This window comes from Scyliorhinus canicula, chromosome 2, assembly GCF_902713615.1.
Source record: "Scyliorhinus canicula chromosome 2, sScyCan1.1, whole genome shotgun sequence".
Taxonomy (NCBI): Eukaryota; Metazoa; Chordata; class Chondrichthyes; order Carcharhiniformes; family Scyliorhinidae; genus Scyliorhinus; species Scyliorhinus canicula.
In genome coordinates this window covers 262,809,325-262,829,949 of record NC_052147.1, presented here as the reverse complement: position 1 = coordinate 262,829,949, position 20,625 = coordinate 262,809,325, and the positions used below count along the sequence as shown (strand labels likewise).

Below are 20,625 nucleotides of genomic sequence, written 5' to 3'. Positions count from 1 at the left end.
CAATATGGATCCTTTAAGGACATTCATATTCCAATTGTAGAATAGTTTACTTTTCAGACAAAGAAATATGTTTTACTGCAAAAGTGTTCTTAAAAATGATTAAAGTGGACCATTGTTATATGATTAGAGGACACACATTGTGCAATCCTATCGTAGAATATAATATTAGATCAAAGCCTTTGAACAGACAGGAGTGGGTCTCTCGGATATTAGAGAACTTGCCTTTAGAGTCACAAGAATACTCATTTGTTTCCATTCCGTGGATTTGAAGTCAGGCCCTCTGCTTTGCAGAGTTGGTAACACTCTCACCTTTTAGTTGGAAAGTTGTGGGTTAAAAAGACTTGAGCACAAAAACCCTGGCTGACTCTTCAGTCCAGCAATGAAGGAATGTTTAAGTGCTGTTTTTCAGATGGGATGTTAGACAGAGGCCCCATCCACTCAGGTGGATGTAAAGGGTCACATGACACTATCTTAGACAAGAGCAGGGGAGATACCCTGGTATCCTGGCCAATAGTTACCCCTCAGCCAACACCATGAAAGCAGATTATTTGGTTGTTATCACATTGCTGTTTGTGCAACCTTGCTGTACACAATTAGGTTGTCACATTTCCTCCATTCAAATAGTGACCGGTACTTCACAGGCTTCAAGGTGGTTTGGGTATTATGGGGTGATGAAATATGTCATATGAATTCAAAAATAATACCGACATGGGCGGCAGGGTGGCACAGTGGTTAGCACTGTTGCTTCACAGAGCTGACTCACTGTGTGGAGTCTGCACATTCTCCATGTGTTTGCCTGGATTTCCTGCAGTTTCCTCCCGCAAGTCCCGAACGACATGCGTGTTAGGTGAATTGGACATTCGAGATTCTCCCTCTGTGTACCCGAACAGGCGCCGGAGTGTAGAGACTAGGGGCTTTTCACAGTAACTTCATTGCAGTGCAAATGTAAGCCTACTTGTGACAATAAAGATTATTATTACAGTAGATAGATACATTAGACATTGATGGATGTTTCTACATATCTACATTATATATATATATATAAAGTATCTTTTTTTCAAACACCTTCTCCCTTTCTCTCTGAGAATTCCTTACTGAGGCTGATCAGGCTGAGAGATTGGCAGGCACCATCTTCATTACTTTGCCGGCCACATCTCTTGCAGAGTCAATGAAAACCATTCAAAGAAATAGAAGCATTTCAGCTGTTCTGTGAAAAGTAAATTTGACATCTAGATTAGACATGATAGCTGTGGCGTTCATTACAATATTCATTTATATTTCTCATTAAATGTTCTTTCTTTCATTTACAATTTCACCTGCCACATGCTTGGTGTGAAGCTCCAATTATGTCTCTCTAAGAGAGAGAGATACCCATAATCCCTTGTGGATTATGGTTTATTACCTACGTATCTATGTCAATTGGTGAATGGTTAGAAAGTGTGGCTCCAATAACATTGTTGAAATGAAATGAAAATGAAAATGGCTTATTGTCACGAGTAGGCTTCAATGAAGTTACTGTGAAAAGCCCCTAGTCGCCACATTCCGGCGCCTGTCCGGGGAGGCTGGTACAGGAATCGAACCGTGCTGCTGGCCTGCTTGATCTGCTTTAAAAGCCAGCGATTTAGCTGAGTGAGCTAAACCAGCCCCTGGGTAGAGGTTTGGGTAGAGGTTCGCAATGGTTGTTCATAGGAAATAGTGATGAACAAGAGTTTTATGTGCATATTAAAACAAGCATTAGATTTTGTCAGGTCATTATTGGAAGAATTAACGGATCCATTCTTTCCCCTACCTTCAGCGCCTGTACCATAGTGCTTGGGAGAATGACAAGCTCATAATTCACCTTCCAAGTGATACGCCTGAGATGGTGTTGTCCAAACAGAATTCTGCAAACATCAGTTCGGTAAGAAATACTCAGTATTCTTTTGTCAGTTAGTGGGCAGCACACAATTATCAAGGTTTCCATTTCCTTCTTCACATTTGTTGTGTAATTACCTGTGTTGCAATTTATTTAACTCTTGCAGCAAAAGCTATGTGTATGTTTCTACATAATTGTGAAGACTAAGGCCACATATTTTAAGAATGGGAGCCTCCTGAAAGGTGTTTTTAATCCACTTGATATCACTCCTCGACAAACAGAACGGTCAAAGTGCCTTTTTAGTTTGTGGAAGATGTAAATGTATTTCACCAGTATGGGGTATCTCACCAGTAAGAGGGCTAGAATACAAGACCAGGGAGGTACTTCTGAGGCTGTATATGGCTCCGGTCAGGCCCCATTTGGAGTATTGTGAGCAGTTTTGGGATCTAAGGAAGGATGTGCTGGGCTTGGAAAGGGTCCACAGGAGGTTCACAAGAATGATCCCTGGAATGAAGAACTTGTCGTATGAGGAACGGTTGAGCACTCTGGGTCTGTACTCTTTGGAGTTTAGCAGGATGAGGAGGGATCTTATTGAAACTTACAGGATACTGCGAGGCCTGGATAGAGTAGACTTGAAGAGGACGTTTCCACTAGTAGGAAAAACTAGAACTAGAGGACACCATCTCAGACTAAAAGGACGATCCTTTAAAACAGAGATGAGGAGGAATTTCTTCAGCCAGAGGGTGGTGAATCTGTGGAACTCTTTGCCGCAAAAGGCTGTGGAGGTCAAATCACTGAGTGTCTTTAAGACAGATAGAAATGTTCTTGATTAATAAGGGGATCAGGGGTTATGGGGAGAAGGCAGAAGAATGGGGATGTGAAAATATCAGCCATGATTGAATGGCGAAGCAGACTCGATGGGCTGAGTGGCCAAATTCTGCTCCAATGTCTTATGGTTTTATGATCTTATGTTGGATTGGATTGGATTTGTTTATTGTACCGTGTACCGAGGTACAGTAAAAAGTATTTTTCTGCGAACAGCTCAACAGATCATTAAGTACATGAAAAGAAAACAAAATAAAAGAAAATACACAATAGGGCAACATAAACACCGGCATCAGGTGAAGCATACAGAGGTGTAGGTTTAATGCGGTCAGTCCATACGAGGGTGTTTAGGAGTCTGGTAATAGCGGGGAAGAAGCAGTTTTTGAGTCTGTTCATGCGTGTTCTCAGACATCGCCTGCCCGATGGGAGAAGTTGGAAGAGTGAGTAAGCCGGGTGGGAGGGGTCTTTGATTATGCTGCCCTTTCCACAGCTAGCGGGAGATGTAGATGGAGTCAATGGATGGGAGGCGGGTTTGTGCGATGGACTGGGCTGTGTTCACGACTCTGAAGTTTCTTGCGGTCTTGAGCTGAGCAGTTGCCATACCAGGCTGTGATGCAGCCAGATAGGATGCTTTCTATGTGCGTGCATTGCTGAGGCTATTACCTGAAACAATGATACAATTTTCAGTGGTGTCACTAGATAGTAATCAAGACAGAAATGCTAATTTATATTTCCCACCTAGAGATATTTTGAGACCTTCCTAACTTATAAACCCCAGCGGACAACTGCTTTTTAAATTCTTTGATGGGATTTCTAAAAGGCATTTGGTAAGATGCTATGACACAAAACTTTAATAGGCAAGTTAAGGGCTTATGGAGCTGGATGTAATATTTTAGCTTGGGCAGAGGATTGGTGAATGGATACAAAATAGAGTTTGAGATTAAACAGGACTCTTACAATTTGGCAGGCAGTGAATAATGGAGTGCCGCAAGGGTCAGTGCTGGGGCCTCAGCTATTTACAAATTATATTAATGATTTAAACAAGGACACAGAGAATAATCTAAGATTTCTGATGACGCCAAGGTAGGTGAAGTAAGTAAGCTGCGGGGAGGACACAGAGAGGCTGCAAAGAAGTTTTGTTCGGTTAAGTGAGTGGGCAACAAGATGGCAGATAGCATACAATAAAGGGAAGTGTGAAGTTGTTCACTTTGATTTTAAGAATAAAAAAGAAGAATATTTTTCAAAATCTGAAGCTTGTAAGTGTTGATGGTCAAAGACTTGGGTCCTCTGGTCCAAGAGAATTAGAAAGCATGTGCAGCAAGCAATTAGGAAGGTGAATGGTATGGTGCCCTTTATTGCAAGGATATTAGAGTACAATAATAAAGAAGTCTTGCTACAGTTGTACAGGGTTTTGGTGAGACCACATCTGGAGTATTGTGTGCAGTCGTGGTCTCCACATTTAAGAAAGGTTATAGTTGCATTGGAGGCAGTAGAGCACAGGTTCACTATTTAAGCATAAGGATGTTGTCCTATGATAAGAAACTCAGTAATTTGGGCTTCTATTCTTTGGAGTAATTGAAAACCTACAAAATTCTGAGGAGCCTTGTTAGGATAGACAATTCCAGATTAATTTTATTAATTGAATTAAATTCCACCAGCTGCCGTCGTGAGTTTTGAACCCACATTCCCGAAGCATTAGCCTTAGAACCCAGCAACAGTCTCCCATTAATCCCACCATAAATCGAAAATCTTGGCATAATTTTTGTGTTCAAAAACTATTTGCGATCACTTGTCATCAAATATTCTAATTTGGAATGGTTGAGCCCAGATCAGCAATGTCTTGCTATCCTCACATCAAATAGCAAGAGTTGCTTGAAAGCCTGCTTTTTCAAAGGTTTTAGGAATTTGATGCTCTGGAAATTCAGAAATATGATGGTTTTGGTGTCTAAGCGCTTAAATGATGTTGCTAATCACAAATGATTGAGCACGACAGTTTGGGGCAATTGATGTCAGTTTTGTAACTTGGTAAATGATAGTGAGATGAAAGCTTTTGAGTGTAATTAATGTCAAAGTTGACCAAATAATTGCTTTTGCATTCAATCAACATTAAATGATAGTTTAATGATGGCTTTTGATGTCAATTGATATCAAAGGAGTGCAAACGACTGCTCATGAATGCAAATGATGTTAAAATTGTCGGGTAGCAGCATGGACCAAAGATCAAAACCTGGCACTCACTAGTTTGTATGGCTCAGAAATAACCCCACCCCCGCAAAATAGGAGCAGGAGTAGGTCATTGAATTCTCCAAGCCTGCTCTCCCATTCAATACCGCCATGGTTGATAGTCAATCTGCACGTACATAACAAATAGGAGCAGTAATAGGGGGTGGGTGGGTGGGGGTGTGGATGGGAGCGGAGGAACCTGGGGAGTGTTGGCCATGGGGAGAGTTGTCGCCTGACCTTGGGAGGAGTGGTGGTGGTATGGGTGGTCTTTGAGTTCACAATGGCTTGCTATCTGTGTCTAATATTTGACGGAAGTTTCATTATTCCTCTTTTATGCTGCATAGAAACTATATAAACTCAATTGGGAAGAATCGAAAAAGGATGGATATGATCTCAGGAATGACGCCATCTCAATCAAGGCTGCAAAAGCTTCCAGAGATATTGCTAGTGATGTAAGTGTGCACATGCAGTTATCTGATGCTTTCAATTTCTGAGAGTGTTGCTTAAGCCTACTGTTGACTAAAGTATTTTTTTCCATTTATAAACTAATGGCCAAGGTCCGACTGTCACAGAGAACAAACAAAGAAAGCAACAAACTTTGTGCACAGTTAGACTTGCACCAGTTCTGTCAGCTAGAAAATTGCCCTAAAAAATATTGCAAGTGAAAGTTGATCATGGGTGCTTCCAATGAAGGAAACATGGCACCTGATTGAACAGTGCAAGCAACAGGGTAGTTCCTTAACTAATAAGATTTAAGGCTTTGGAAATAAACAGAAGAAGGACTGAGAAGTATGGTGAATTAGACTGGATCAGTTCAATATCGAATTGGGTATGGAAAAAGAAATAGAGGGTAATTAAAATTTGATTAAGAGAGAGAGAGAAATTGAGGTAGCAAAGAAAAGAAAGGTAAGAAATAAAAAATCTCTCTTAAAGTTTCAAAACTGGGATTCTGCTACTACATAGAACATACAGTGCAGAAGCTATTACATTCGGCCCATCGAGTCTGCACCGACCCACTTAAGCCCTCACTTCCACCCTATCCCCGTAATCCAATAACCCTTCCTGACCTTTTTTGGTCACTATGGGCAATTTATCGTGGGCAATCCACCTAACCTACACATCTTTGGACTGCTTTTGGACTTGTAATATTTAATATCTGGTGCTGGAGAGGTTGCAACCATTCACTTTTATCTTGTTGTTAACAGGCTACTTCCGCCTGTAGTGACAAGACCTACATTTCTGTGTCAAGTTTAATTGTTAATTAAAAATACAAGTTCCTAAAGCGGAAAGCGAAGGACGAGGAACACAGCTCAGAAAGCAACTTCTGGAAATTCACATTTAACTGTGCATTTGTTCCTGGCCTGAAGTGACTACATTATTTACCCATGTTGGCGCCAGTAGCTTTAATGTTACCTAAACAGCAAATTCTGCTTAATATTCCAAGTTACTTAAACGTGATGGCACCAAAAATTTATTTATTCATGAATATGTATTGAATGACAGGGAGTGGGATAGCTTGATCTTGGTTTCGGACAATACTCGGCACAACATCAAGGGCCGAAGGGCCTGTTCTGTGCTGTGCTGTTCTATGTTCTATGTATTGTTACGATACCCTGGGTTCGTCTGCGGTCAATTCTAGACACCGGAGTCCCAACACAAAGTAAATTATCCAATAAAGTTCCTCAGATCTTTGGCCCTTGACTGCTCCAATGACTTACAGGCACCAGATTTGTAATTGAAACGTGACAACCGTTTATTTATAACAAAAATAGAGATATAGCGTGCAATATTTATAATAGAATAATGGCCAGCTAATCAGGGAGGGGTAAAATTAGTCAGAATTAAAATATGAAATAGAAGATGAGTGTCTTTGTTTTGGATTTCATAGAATTTACAGTGCAGAAGGAGGCCATTCGGCCCATCGAGTCTGCACCGGCTCTTGGAAAGAGCACCCTACACAAACCCACACCTCCACCCTATCCCCATAACCCAGAAACCCCACCCAACACTAAGGGCAATTTTGGACACTAAGGGGCAATTTATCATGACCAGTCCACCTAACCTGCACATCTTTGGACTGTGGGAGGAAACCGGAGCACCCGGAGGAAACCCACACACACACACACGGGGAGAACGTGCAGACTCCACACAGACAGCGACCCAAGCCGGGAATCGAACCTGGGACTCTGGAGCTGTGAAGCAATTGTGCTAACCACTATCCTACCGTGCTGCCCTAAATTTGTTCATGGGGCATGGGTGTCACAGACTGTGCCAGCATTTATTGCCCATCTCTAATTGTCCTTGAGGGGGCAGTTAAGAGTCAATCACATACCTGGTATGGAGTCACATGTTGGCCAGACCAGGTAAGATTTCCATCCCTAAAGGGCACTAGTGAACCAGAAGGGTTTTTCTGACAATTGACAATATCATGTCATCATTAGATATTTTTAATTCCAAATTTCACCATCTGCTGTGGTGGAATTTGAACCTGGGTCCCAAGAGCATTACTCTGGATCTCTGGTTTACATAGATTTTACAGTGCAAAAGGAGGCCATTCAGCCCATCGAGTCTGCACCGGCTCCTGGCAAGAGCACCCTACCCAAGGTTAACACCTCCACCCTATCCCCATAACCCAGTAACCCCACCCAACACTAAGGGCAATTTTGGACACTAAGGGCAATTTATCATGGCCAATCCGCCTAACCTGCACATCTTTGGACTGTGGGAGGAAACCGGATATCCCGGAGGAAACCCATGCAGACACGGGGAGGATGTGCAGACTCCGCACAGACAGTGACCCAAGCCGGAATCGAACCTGGGACCCTGGAGCTGTGAAGCGATTGTGCTATCCACAATGCTACCGTGCTGTCCAGTGACAATACCACTATGCCACCGCCTCCCACGAAGGATGTTGAAGTCGTTGTAGCAGTAGGCTGTCCTTCCAGGACCCGGAGTGATTGAAACCAGCGGTTGGCTTGCTAACAAGGATCTTCTGGCAAAAACATTCAGTCAGAACTCCCAGGCTGTAGGATTATCTCTGGCGAGTTACTGTAACTTTTATTAACCTGGGCCTTCACTCCAAAAGAACAACCTCCAGCCTGTGTAATTCCTATTTGGGTCCAACTTCATCAGAATGTCTTAACAACCCTTCTGAGATAAGAGTAGAGTTCCCCACATGAGATTTCAAAAAGGGTTTTTAAACAACTAGTCCTGCCTGCGGTTGGTGCTGGACTGGATTTTCATTGCTGCTCAAACAGGTTGTGCAGAGAGAAAGGTCTTTACTCTGGACCTCCAGAAAGAATCTATCAGGTGAGAGAGAGAAACAGAGCTGTGGCCCTCCAGCTTCTGTTCAAAACTAAACTAAAAGCAAAAACCAACACCACAGAGGAAGGAACATTCCAGAACAGTCAGCACCAATCAGCATAGATTATCAGCTAAGCCCGGAAATCTGCACAGCCTGTTGGCTGACAGCCAAGTCCATCAAGAGGTATCATCACTGATGTAAGACCAAATTACACATCCTGCTAGAGTGCCCTTTTTAAAAAAAATAAAGGGCAAGTCCATCTTAAAGGAATAGGTCCCATTAATTGTCCAGGTACACAAATTGAAATGCACAAAGAACAGCAATTAAAAGGAAAAACAAGGGACAGACAGGGATTAATAGGAGGATCCTTACAGTATAATTAAAAATGAATTAATTTAACTGATAAACTAATTGTACATCAGTAGCAGGAGGGAGTCCTATTTGAGAATTGAGGAGTTATGAAGTTGTTTAAGCACAGAAACGTTTGAATTTATATATTGATGCCATTCGTAATGCTGCATATCAACAAAGTCAACATTAAATGTGTAACATACCCAGTGCCTAACCTTAATAATGATAATAATAATCACTTCTTGTCACAAGTAGGCTTCAATGAAGTTACTGTGAAAAGCCCCTAGTCGCCACATTCCGGCGCCAGTTCGGGGAGGCCGGTACGGGAATTGAACCCGCGCTGCTGCCTTGTTCTGCATTACAAGCCAACTGTTTAGCCCAGTGTGCTATATCAGCCCCTATGAGAGTAATGATTACAATGTGCAAAAACGTTATTCTTTCCTCTTTTAACCAGTACAAATACAAAGAAGCCTACCGCAAGCATCTGCCCCCCACCCTCCCTCACCCTTCCCCCATCCGAGGATCAGGTCCTCTACCCCTCAAACAGTCACTCAGACTCTCCCAGTAAACTTACCCATTCTGGTAGACTGCGGCCTTGTGAAGTTGGTTCTGCAACAGATCTCCTGGATTCCCCTGTTTTCAGAATAGCATTCTGTATGGGGTTTAGCCCCAGGCTACTATAACATTTCCACTGCAATTAAAATACCAATTGAGATTGATATGTCTGTGCCTTTCTCCCCAGTATTTATATAAAAAAGTCTATCGTAAGCAACTTGGGCACCATGTTGGATGCCGTGACATTCACGATGACCCCAAGATGGTTTGGTGTATGCATGTCGGCAAGATGCAGAGCGACAGGGAGTACAAGAAAGATTTTGAAGAACATAAGGCCAAGATCAACGTGCCAGTCGACATGCTGGACATCCTGTTGGCCAAGAAATGCCAGACCCTGGTCAGCGACATTGACTACAGACATTATCTGCATGAGTGGACCTGTCTGCCAGACCAGAATGATGTGATCCAGGCCAGGAAGGCCTACGATTTGCAGAGCGATGTGAGTGTTCAGATATTTCCACTTCAATAAAAATATTTCTGAAGTTAATACTGATTACAATTCAATCACATCTTAGAACAGTAAATTCAAGCCTTCTCATTGAGTAATAAATACATTTTTTTTCATCTTATCTGAAGGGAGGAAATGTATCCTGAGATTACACCATGGAATATTAGCGCACAAATGCTGAATTAATTTCTCTCGGTGAATTTTTAGCAAAGATATTAATCTGCAAAAGATAAATGAGCTAAATCCTATTAGAGGGGCACCTCAGAGAAACCATCAAAACAGTTTCATTCATTAGGAATTTCAGAGCCACTGAGTTTCAGAGTATTAACCAAGGCATCAGTAAGTAACTGATGGAGGCATGGGCGCTGGCTAGAGTAGGCTAAAATCATGTACAGGGATAGAGTGACCCACATTCAACAGCATCAATTAACAACTTAGATTTTAACATTTTCCAAGGTATTTTGTAGGAACCTTATCAGAGAATGGTTACAGCACGGAAGGCCATTCAGCCCTCTCTGTCTGTACTAGCTCTCTACAGAAGCAGACCAGCTAATCCTACTCTCTTATCCTTCTCCACAATATTGCAATAATTTTTTACCTCTTCGTGTGCTTATCCAATTTTCTTTTGAAGCCATGTTTGAACTCTCCAGCTCACTCTCCGGCAGTTCATTCCAAAACCTAACCTGTCGGTACAAGAAAGACTTTTCCTCTTACCGCCTTGGTTGTTTTGCTGTACACCTTATATCGGTGACCTTTGATTGTTGAGTATCCTGCCATTGGCGACAGTTTCCACACGGTGGCCTAGTGGTTAGCGCAGCTGCCTCACGGCGCTGAGGCCCCAGGTTCAGGGCCGGCTCAAGGTACCGGCAACTCGGGCAGTCGCCCGGGGCACCATGTGCTAGGGGGCGCCATCAAGGAGTGCGTGACCGGCGTCAGAGACCCGGCGCCGCGTAAAAGACTCAGGTCCCGCGCATGCGCAGTTGGGCCGGTGCCAACCAGCGCATGCGCGGTGGCCGCCCTCCCCCAGGCCGCCCCGCACAAACATGGCGGATGGATCCAGGCTCGCCGGTGGAAGAAAGGAGGCCTGCCAACAGAGAGACCGGCCCGCCGATCGGTGGGTCCCGATCATGTACCAGGTCACTCCCCCCCCCCCCCCCCGGTGAACGGAGCCCCCCCCCCCCCCCCCCCCCCCCCCCGAAGGGCGCCGAAGTTCAGCTTGCCCGGGGCGCCAGCAACCATAGGGCCGGCGCTGCCCAGGTTCGATCCCGGCTCTGGGTCACTGTCCGTGTGGAGTTTGGACATTCTCCCCGTGTCTGCGTGGGTTTCGCCCCCACAACCCAAAAATGTGCAGAGTAGGTGGATTGGCCACGCTAAATTGCCCCTTAATTGGTAAAAATAATTGGGTAATCTAAATTTTAAAAAAAAATTGGCGACAGTTTCCCTTGTCTACTCTGTCCCTTCATTTTTTTGAACACCCCTATCAACTCTTAATCCTATCTCCTCTAAGGAGAAAAGTCCAACCTCCACCAATCTACCACAAACTATTGTTTTATAAAGACTCAGCGTAATTCCTTGCTTTTGTGTACGCCTCTATTTATAAAACCCAGGATCTCCTATGCCATATTAACCACTTTCTCAGCCTGTCCTGCTAACCATCAATGATTTGTCCATATAAAACCCCAAGTTTCTTGTCCTGCATCCTATTTAAAATTGCAGCTTTAATTTTATATTGCCTCCTCCTTTTTTCTTCCAGCATGTATGAGTTCACATGCCTTAGCAAGCAATATTTGATATTGAGCAGAAGCAAACACCCGGTCAAATACAGGATAGGTTTTCATGCGCATTCAAAAGGACAAAAATACTAGAGGCAGAAATATTTTGGGAGGGAACTCTAGAGATCATGGGCGAAATTCTCCCCTACCCGGCGGGGCGGGGGGTACTGGCGTAGCGGAGTGGCGAGAACCACTCCGGCGTCGGGCCGCCGCTCCTTTAGGGGCTAGGCCCGCGCCGAAGTGGTTCCCGCTCCGCCGACTGGCGCCAAAACTGGCGCCAATGGCCTTTGGCGCTATGGAGCTGGCCGAAAGGCCTTCGCCGGCCGGCGTGAGTCCGCGCATGCACTGGAGCGTCAGCGGCTGCTGGCATCACCACCGGCGCATGTGCGGTGGAGGGGGTTTCTTCTACCTCGGCCATGGTGGAGGCCGTGGCAGCGGCGGAAGAAAAAGAGTGCCCCCACGGCACTGGCCCTCCCGCCGATCAGTGGGCCTTGATCGCGGGCCAGGCCACCGTGGGGGTCACCCCCCAGGGTCCGATCGCCCCGTTTCCCCCGCAGGACCCCGGGGGCCCGCTCGCGCCACCAATCCCGCCGGCACAGAGGTGGTTTAAACCATATCGGCGGGAGAGGCCTCCCAACGGCGGGACTTCGGCCCATCGCGGGCCGGAGAATCACCGCGGGGAGCACGCCGATCGCCGCGGTGTGGGGCCGCTGACCGGTGGGGCGTGATTCCCGCTCCCGCCGATTCCCGGGTGGCGAAGAATTCCGGCCACGGCGGGGGCGGGATTTAAGCCGTCCCCGGGTGATTCCCCGACCCTGCGGGGGGTCGGAGAATTCCACCCCATGATCTTATCCATAGAAATCCCACAGTGCAGGCAGAGGGAGGACTTTCAGCTGCTAGAGTCTGCACCAAACCTCTGAAACAGCACCCTACCTAAGCCCATTCCCTCGCCCTATCCCTGTAACCCCCACCTAACCTGCACATCTTTGGACACTAAGGGGCAATTTAGCATGGCCAATCCATCTAACATGCACATGCTTGGACTGCGGGAGGAAACCCATGCAGACACAGCAGAGTATGCAAACTCCACAGAGACAGTCACAGAGACGGCAGTGTTAACCACTGTACTGCGCTTGGCATCTGAAGGCATGGCTGCCAATGATGGAGTGATTAAAATCAGGAATGCACAAGAGGTCATAATTAGAAGAACATGGAGTGTGTAAGGATGTTACATTGATGGATGCATATGCAGTTCACTGAAAAAATTCAATTGAGCATTCTAATGGTGCATAGGTTCCCACTAATCGAACACAGAATTTATTGACCAGGACAAATGCTTCTCTGATTTTCCCTCCAGTTGCTGTACAAGTCCGATTTGGAATGGATCCGTGGCTGCGGCTGGATGCCCAATGGTTCTCTGGAGGTTAAGAAAGTGCAGAGAGCCCAGGAGATCCTCAGTGATCGTCACTACCGGCAGCCACCAGATAAGCTCAGCTTCACCAGCATTGTGGACCTGCCCATCCTCGTCCAGGCTAAAATCAACTCCGATCTATTGAATGAGGTAAGACGCTGCCTCATGTCTTGTGCATTCTTCCTGGTCTTGAGCATTCTTCTTCACTTATTTTTAAAACAACTGTGTGTGTTTTTCTTTGCTTACAATATCAGAGAAAATACAAAGAAGCATGGGAGAAAGACAAAGTACAGATTCACGTCCTTCCTGATACACCAGAGATTTTGTTAGCTAAATCCAATGCTGACAATGTTAGTCAGGTGAGTAAACGGAACATAATTTACTGCTGAATTAGCTCGGAGGCACAAAGCATTTTACCCAAAATCCGCTGCCGCCGGTGAACACCCCTCCCCATCAACACCGCAGATGTACTCCCGGCCATCCTCATCACACATCAGTCCACTCTCCTCCCACGAGGGCTCATCCTGAGCACTACCTCCAACACATGTTGGCGCTGCCAGGTTGGTGCTGCCATGTTGGCACAATACCAGCCCAGCAATGACAGTCTGACAATGCCAACCTATGCCAGGGCATGTTTCGCTACATCCCTGGAGAGATTCCCTCGACTGCCTCATGTCAGGCCAGCTCTATTGCAAACCTTGACAGCGTGACGTCATGCCGGGCAGGGAAAATCGGGAAACGCAATCTTTTCGGCGAGAATTCTCCCCCACTAGTTGACCCCAAAAGTCTGCTGCATCAGTCATCGGTTGTTTAGAACACTCTTATGAAGTTGTAACTCACTGAATTAGACTTTATGCCAGTTCAGGCAGACTCTTAAAATCATACTGCAGTAATTAGGTGGTAAAAGAATTGCTCCTGCTCTTCCTTTACAGAAAATTTATAAGAAGGGCTGGGAAGCTGAAAAGAAGAACATTGACTATCGTGCTGACGCTATTAGCATCCAAAGTGCGAAAGCTTCTAGAAATATTGCAAGTGACGTAAGTATAAAACCTTTGAGTCAAGATTGACGTTTTTGTGTAAGTAAATACCCATTGCATCATGTAGACTATACACCAGTCATTTTGAACAAATTCATAAAGAGCTAAAGTTCAAAATAACTAACAACTGAACTTAGATGTTTCCATTGTTATTTTCGCATGTTGTTTAAGGACTCAAATTCCAGATAGGCAAATTTATTCATTGCAACTTGATGGGAAATCGTTATGTCATTCTTTCATTATAATGTGGAGATGCCGGCGTTGGACTGGGGTAGGCACAGTAAGAAGTCTTACAACACCAGGTTAATGTCCAACAGGTTTAGCTCAGTGGGCTAAAGTGGGTTCAATTCCTGTACCAGCTTACCCGAACAGGCGCTGGAATGTGGTGACTAGGGGCTTTTCACAGTAACTCCATACTTGTGACAATAGAAGATTATTTTTATTATAAAGTCCAACAAGTTTGTTTTGAATTGCTAACTTTCGGAGCACAGCTCCTTCATCAGGTGAGACAAAGTATCACATGATGATACTTTGAATACAAATCTTTGCCGGTAATTAAGTAATTAATTAAGACCTTGGATTCATGTCTCATGACATTCACCCCCCACCATCTGGCCTGGGCTTGCAAAATCCTACCAACCGCCCTGGCTTGAGATAATTTAACCTGTGATTATCTCTGTGTCTAGACCTGTAAAGACTTAATTACCTGCAAAGACTTGCATTCAAAGTATCATCTTGCATAATTGACTTTGTCTACGTATGTAGTTGTGGGACCCACTTCTTCACTCACCTGATTAAGGAGCTGTGCTCCGAAAGCTAGTGATTCGAAACAAAACTGTTGGACTTTAACCTGGTGTTGTAAGACATCTTACTATGAAATTATAAAACTATCTGTTGAAATAGAAGACTGTTGCGAGCTACAGTACTTACAATGTATGAGAAATAAATGGAGTTCACATTTAGCTTATATCTGCATCTAGCCTTCCTGATTTTCTATTTAAACCTGGTTGACTGAGAAACATCACAAAGATCACTGAATAAAGTAGCACCAGGAGCAAGGATAGACAGTCATATCCGACTGAAATTTTAGACTGTTTCGTGAGACTATGCAATTTCAACAAAAGTTGTGGGTACACCCATAGTGTTGTTAGCGAGGACATTCCGGATTTTGACTCCGTGAGAGTGAAGGAATGGCGTGCGGTTCCAAGTCCGGACAGTGTGTAGCTTGGAGGGGAACTTGCAGGTGGCATCAACTTCCTTTGCCCTTATAGGTGGTAGTGGTCGTGGGTTTGAGAGGTGTTGTTGAAGGTGGCAGAAAGTGGGTTCGTAAGTGAGGTTGCATTTTAACAGCCATTCTATTTTTTCATTTGTTTTGACTGAGTTTGATACAGTCCCCAGGAAACCCCACAGTTGAAAGGAGGTGGGAAGTGATGTGTCACTGGACTAATGGAAGGTGGTGGTGTTGTGGTGTTGTCACTGGACTCGTAATCCAGAGTAATGCTCCGGGGACTAGAGTTTGAATCCTGCCCTGGCAGATGATGACATTTTAATTCAATCAAAATCTGGAATTAAAAGTCCAATGATGAGCATGAAACTATTGTAAACTATCGTAAAAACCCACCTGGTTTATTAATCGCTTTCGGGAAAGAAATCTTCCATCCTTACCTAACCCAGCCTACATGTGACTCCAGATCCACAGCAATTGGTTCACTATTAAATGCCCTCTAACATGGTATAAGCTACTCAGTTCAAGGGCAATTAGGGATTGGCAATAAATGATGGCACAGCCAGCAATGCCCATATCCCATGAATGAATAGGGGACAAAAAGAGTTGAATTCAGGAGGGAAGTATGCTTCCAATTTTTGGAAGGGCTAAACAGATAAATAAAGGGACTCCTTTGGACTAAGCCTCACACCACCGGCATGGTTAGCACTGTGGCTTCACAGGGCCAGGGTTCCTGGTTTGATTCCCAGCTAGAGTCACTGTCTGTGCGGATTCTCCCCGTGTCTGCGTAGGTTTCCTCTGGGTGCTCCAGTCCCCTCCCAGAAGTCCCGAAAGATGTGCTGTTAGATAATTTGGACAGTCTGAATTCTCCCTCGGTGTACCCAAACAGGCGCTGTAGTCAGACGACAAGGGGATATTCACAGTAACTTCATTGCAGTGTTAATGTAAGCCCACTTTTGACACTAATAAAGATTATTAAAAGATTATTATTGAAATCAGGCCACCCCAGGATCAGGTCATCTACCCCTCAAATAGTCACTCACACTCTCCCAGTAAACATACTCATTCTGGTAGACTGTGGCCTTGTGAAGTTGATTCTGCAACCGATGGTCTTGTTCTCCTGGATTCCTCTGTTTTCAGAACAGCACTCTGTATGGGATTCAGCCCCAGGCTACAGTAACATTTCCACTGCAGTTAAAATACCAATTGAGATTGATATGTCTTTCTCCCTAGTATTTATATAAAGAAATCTATCGCAAGCAACTTGGCCACCATGTTGGATGCCGTGACATTCACGATGACCCCAAGATGGTTTGGTGTATGCATGTCGGCAAGATGCAGAGCGACAGAGAGTACAAGAAGGAATTTGAGAAACATAAGGCCAAGATCAACGTGCCAGTCGACATGCTGGACATCCTGTCGGCCAGGAAATGCCAGACCCTTGTCAGCGATATTGACTACAGACATTACCTACATGAGTGGACCTGCCTTCCAGACCAGAACGATGTGATCCAGGCTAGGAAGGCCTATGATTTGCAGAGCGATGTAAGTAAAAAGAAGTTGGGTCTTTGCCATGAAATTTTGCTTTGAATTGCTGTTTGTACTAGCTAGTAATACCTAATTTTAATAAATCTTGAGAGATTATTTAGAGTGCAACTTTAATTTACATGGTGAAAGATACTTCACTTTAAGAACAGTCTTTGTTTAGTGTCTATCTGGATAAATGATGATGCAATTACTGGTGAATTCTAAAATTGTATCTCCAATCTGACTTGGGATCTGTACATGAGGAAATGTGTGAATTGAGCTCAGCCAGTGTCTGTGTCAATTGATGAATTGTCGGTTCTATACTGGTGTACAACTGGGGAAGGATGTTCCCTGTGGGCTTTCTGAACCTCACCATCAAGCTCCAATGGGAGTCTGAAGCCTTCTCCGCATGGAAAACAGCCAATCAATGTGAATTTCCCCAAAGAGCCCAATTAATGGCTAATGGCAGGCTACTTTTCCAATTATGAATGGCAGCTGGGCTCTCAAAGCTGGAGAGCCAATAACAAGCCTTCTAGCTTGAGAAGAGCTGCAGGATGCTGTGATAGATAAGTAAGGGAGAGAGAACTTCAAAATACAGGGAGGCCTCCAAGTTTTATTTGGCAGCCGGACCACCACCACCACAGTGAGTCCTTGTCCATAGGCCTTGGGTGACTGTGCGGAGTCTGCACTTTCTCCCTGTGTCTGTGTGTGTTTCCTCTGGGTGCTCCAGTTTCTCCCACATTCCAAAGATGTGCAGGTTAGGTGGATTGGCCATGCTAAATTGCCCCTTAGTTGGGTTACGTGGGTAGGGTTTAGTAGGGTGCTCTTTCCAAGAGCCGGTGCAGACACAATGGGCCGAATGGCCTTCTTCTGCACTCTATGATTCCATGATTCTATGATTCCGACTGCAAAAACAATGTTGTCAAAAGCCCAGAATTTATTTTGTTGGACTTTACCACTCAAAAACAGGTGGGTTGAGGTCAGGTCAGAGGACTCTTGCAGAAGTGGGGTTGACATGTTAAAGAGGTTGACAGCCTCTGATTGAATCTGTTTTACAGGAAAAACCAGCAGGTACCCCCCCCCCCCCAGTGCCTCACGCTCTTCCATGGGCCACCCAGTCACTCCTCAACCCTGACGCTTACCCTACAGAGGCCTCTTAATCAGCGATTGGAGCCCCAACTGCATTATCCTCCCCTGCCCACCCCACCGTCCTAGGGGTCGCTGATTGGATCCACAGGCTGCAGCCTGGTTGAGAGTCCCGTCTACCCAAATAGAAACATGTCAATCAGACTGAATTCCATAAGACCATAAGATAGGAGCAGAATTAGGCCACTCGGCCCATCGAGTTTGCTCCGCCATTCAATCGTGGCTAATATTTTCTCATCTTCATTCTCCTGCCTTCTCCCCATAACCTCTGATCCCCTTATTAATCAAGAACCTATCTATCGCTGTCTTAAAGACACTCAGTGATTTGGCCTCCACAGCCTCCTGCGGCAAAGAGTTCCAGAGATTCACCAACCTCTGGCTGAAGAAATTCCTCCTCATCTCTGTTTTAAAGGATCATCCATTTAGTCTGAGATGGTGTCCTCTGGTTCTAGTTTTTCCTACAAGTGCAAATACCCACTCCACTTCCACTCTATCCAGGCCTCGCGGTATGCTGTAAGTTTCAATAAGATCCCCTCTCATCCTGCTAAACTCCAACAGATACAGACCGAGTCCTCAACCGTTCCTCATATGACAAGTTCTTCATTCCAGCGATCATTCTTGTGAACCTCCTGTGGACCCTTTCCAAGGCCAGCACATCCTTCCTTATATACGGGGCCCAAAACTGCTCATAATACTCCAAATGGGGCTGACCAGAGTCTTATATAGACTCAGAAGTACATCCCTGCTCTTGTATTCTAGCCCTCTTGACATGAATGCTAACGTTGCATTTGCCTTCTTAACTCCGACTGAACCCACACGTTAGCCTTAAGAGAATCGTGATCCAGATGGGGAATGTACCAAGGATAAAAGACGTATGCTGCAGAATTAAAACCCCACTTCAAGTGTTGCCATCTGAAACTCTCCCTGCTGCCCTAACGAAGACACAACAAATATGTACCTCTCCCTGTTTAAATCTAACCGCATTCACTAGTCCTCTCGTATGGAAAATGGAATACCAAACAGCACCACTTCAGAGAAAGATAAAAAAAATACTTGAAACAATTCTCCTTCAGGTACCATGCCCTAAGAGGGAATGTTGAGGACTTCCATTAGATTGGTCCATGGTTTATGCTTGGCGAAGTATTGCTGTGGTTTGCCATTGCTTTCTGCAGCACGGCTGACAAGGAAGCTCTCCCACTCTTATTGCCGACAGATATATTGGAAGGATTTCCAGGCTGATAATGTACCAGTTTAGCCGTATTATGACCCCTCCCCCCTGGTGGTCATCAAGACCCAGAGTGGTTCTCTACTAACACGTAACCTCAACTGAGTAATTCAGAACTGGAAAAGATACAAATTGATAATTTTCCGATCATTCAATACAGATTAATTACAAGTCGGATATGGAATGGTTACGTGGAATTGGATGGATTCCAACGGATTCCATAGATGTTAAGAAAGTGAAGCACGCCCAGGATATTTTGAGTGATGTAAGTATGAGGGATCCTTCTCACCACACCATCAACAACATTAGAGAATACACGAATAATGGCAGTACAGGTGCGAACTCATCTCATGCCCACGATTCAAATTGATATATCCATGTAGTTTACATGGATCAGCCATGGATATCTCCATATGTCCAAAATGTCCAGGCATAATCTTCAGCCTCACCTCATGGGTGGTAAACTGGCAGAGGTTACTCACATGACCATTATAGATCCTACAGATTTTCATTCTGATTGAACCAATGGCAGGTTTTTTATAGGATGGATAGTCCATCAGTATGCTACCCAAACGGCAAACGTGGAAATTAGGCCCACAAGTCTCTTGACCACAGTAAAATACCAAGTGACCCATGCTTTGCTGCATTTTAATTGCCAGAGTTTTCCAAACCAAATTGATAATCCTTCACTTGCACAACCTTCCATGTGTTTAAATATTATAATGTGCTGCAGGTATACATCCACATACATGTTTTTGGACTGTTCATGGACCAGTGGTTGTAACCAATTGCAGGGTGATTTAAAGAGTGTTTTTCAAAGAAATTCTAAAGCTCTATTAGCATTGGCAGCTTGTTATTATATCACTGAATTGATCCCAAAATGAACCTGGGTGAGACTGCACAGGGAGAACTATGCACAGTTCCCGTGTCCATATTGTATGTAGGATACAATAGCAATTGAGAAAGTCCAAAAAGTCAAGTGTAGAAATACCAGGGGCATGGGTGAAGGTGCCAACAACAGATGAGCTGAGACAGGTGGAATTCAACTTGCCTGGATGAGTATCACTCCAATATCACTCAGGAAGCTCGATATCATCCAGGACAAAGCACCTCCCTTGGTGAACAACCGATTCACCACCTTAAACATTCACTCTCTCCCCCACCGACGCACAGTGACAGCAGTGCGAATCATATACAAGAGGTACTGTAGCAACTCACCAAGCACCAAGCAACTCACCAAGTGCGGGCTGAAAACAATGGCTTCAGTTTTCCCAATATTTAATTGGAGGAAAGTTCTGCTCATCCAGTGCCGGATGCCAGATAAGTTCTGATAATTTGGCAACAGTGCAGGAATCCGGAGAGGTGGTGGTGAGCTAGAGTTGTGGATCATCAGTACACAAGTGAAAACAAATGCTGTGCATTCAGATTATTTTGACAACTTGCAGCAGGTAGATGAGAAATTGGAGGGGCCTCTCTGCCAGGCCCGAGGTGTTAGGAGCCGGAAAGGAAGCCACTACAAGTGATGCACTGGCTCCGAAATAGATAGCTAAGAATGGATGAAAGCAGCCGCACCCAGCTGGATGACAATGAAATGAAATGAAAATCGCTTATTGTCACGAGTAGGCTTCAATGAAGTTACTGTGAAAAGCCCCGAGTCGCCA

The 20,625-nt window shown here is 44.7% G+C and overlaps 1 protein-coding gene across 12 annotated transcripts in view; it reads left to right on the top strand.

The window, feature by feature from the left end:
• neb (nebulin) overlaps positions 1-20,625 on the top strand; it is a 361,584-nt gene that overhangs the window by 188,793 nt on the left and 152,166 nt on the right. For all 12 annotated transcript variants that reach the window (XM_038790010.1, XM_038790016.1, XM_038790008.1 and 9 more), the window contains 8 exons: positions 1,796-1,900; positions 5,248-5,355; positions 9,301-9,612; positions 12,751-12,954; positions 13,059-13,163; positions 13,737-13,841; positions 16,300-16,611; positions 19,125-19,229. In XM_038790010.1, the coding sequence (XP_038645938.1) occupies positions 1,796-1,900; positions 5,248-5,355; positions 9,301-9,612; positions 12,751-12,954; positions 13,059-13,163; positions 13,737-13,841; positions 16,300-16,611; positions 19,125-19,229 (1,356 nt within the window). The remainder of the gene's footprint in view (positions 1-1,795; positions 1,901-5,247; positions 5,356-9,300; positions 9,613-12,750; positions 12,955-13,058; positions 13,164-13,736; positions 13,842-16,299; positions 16,612-19,124; positions 19,230-20,625) is intronic.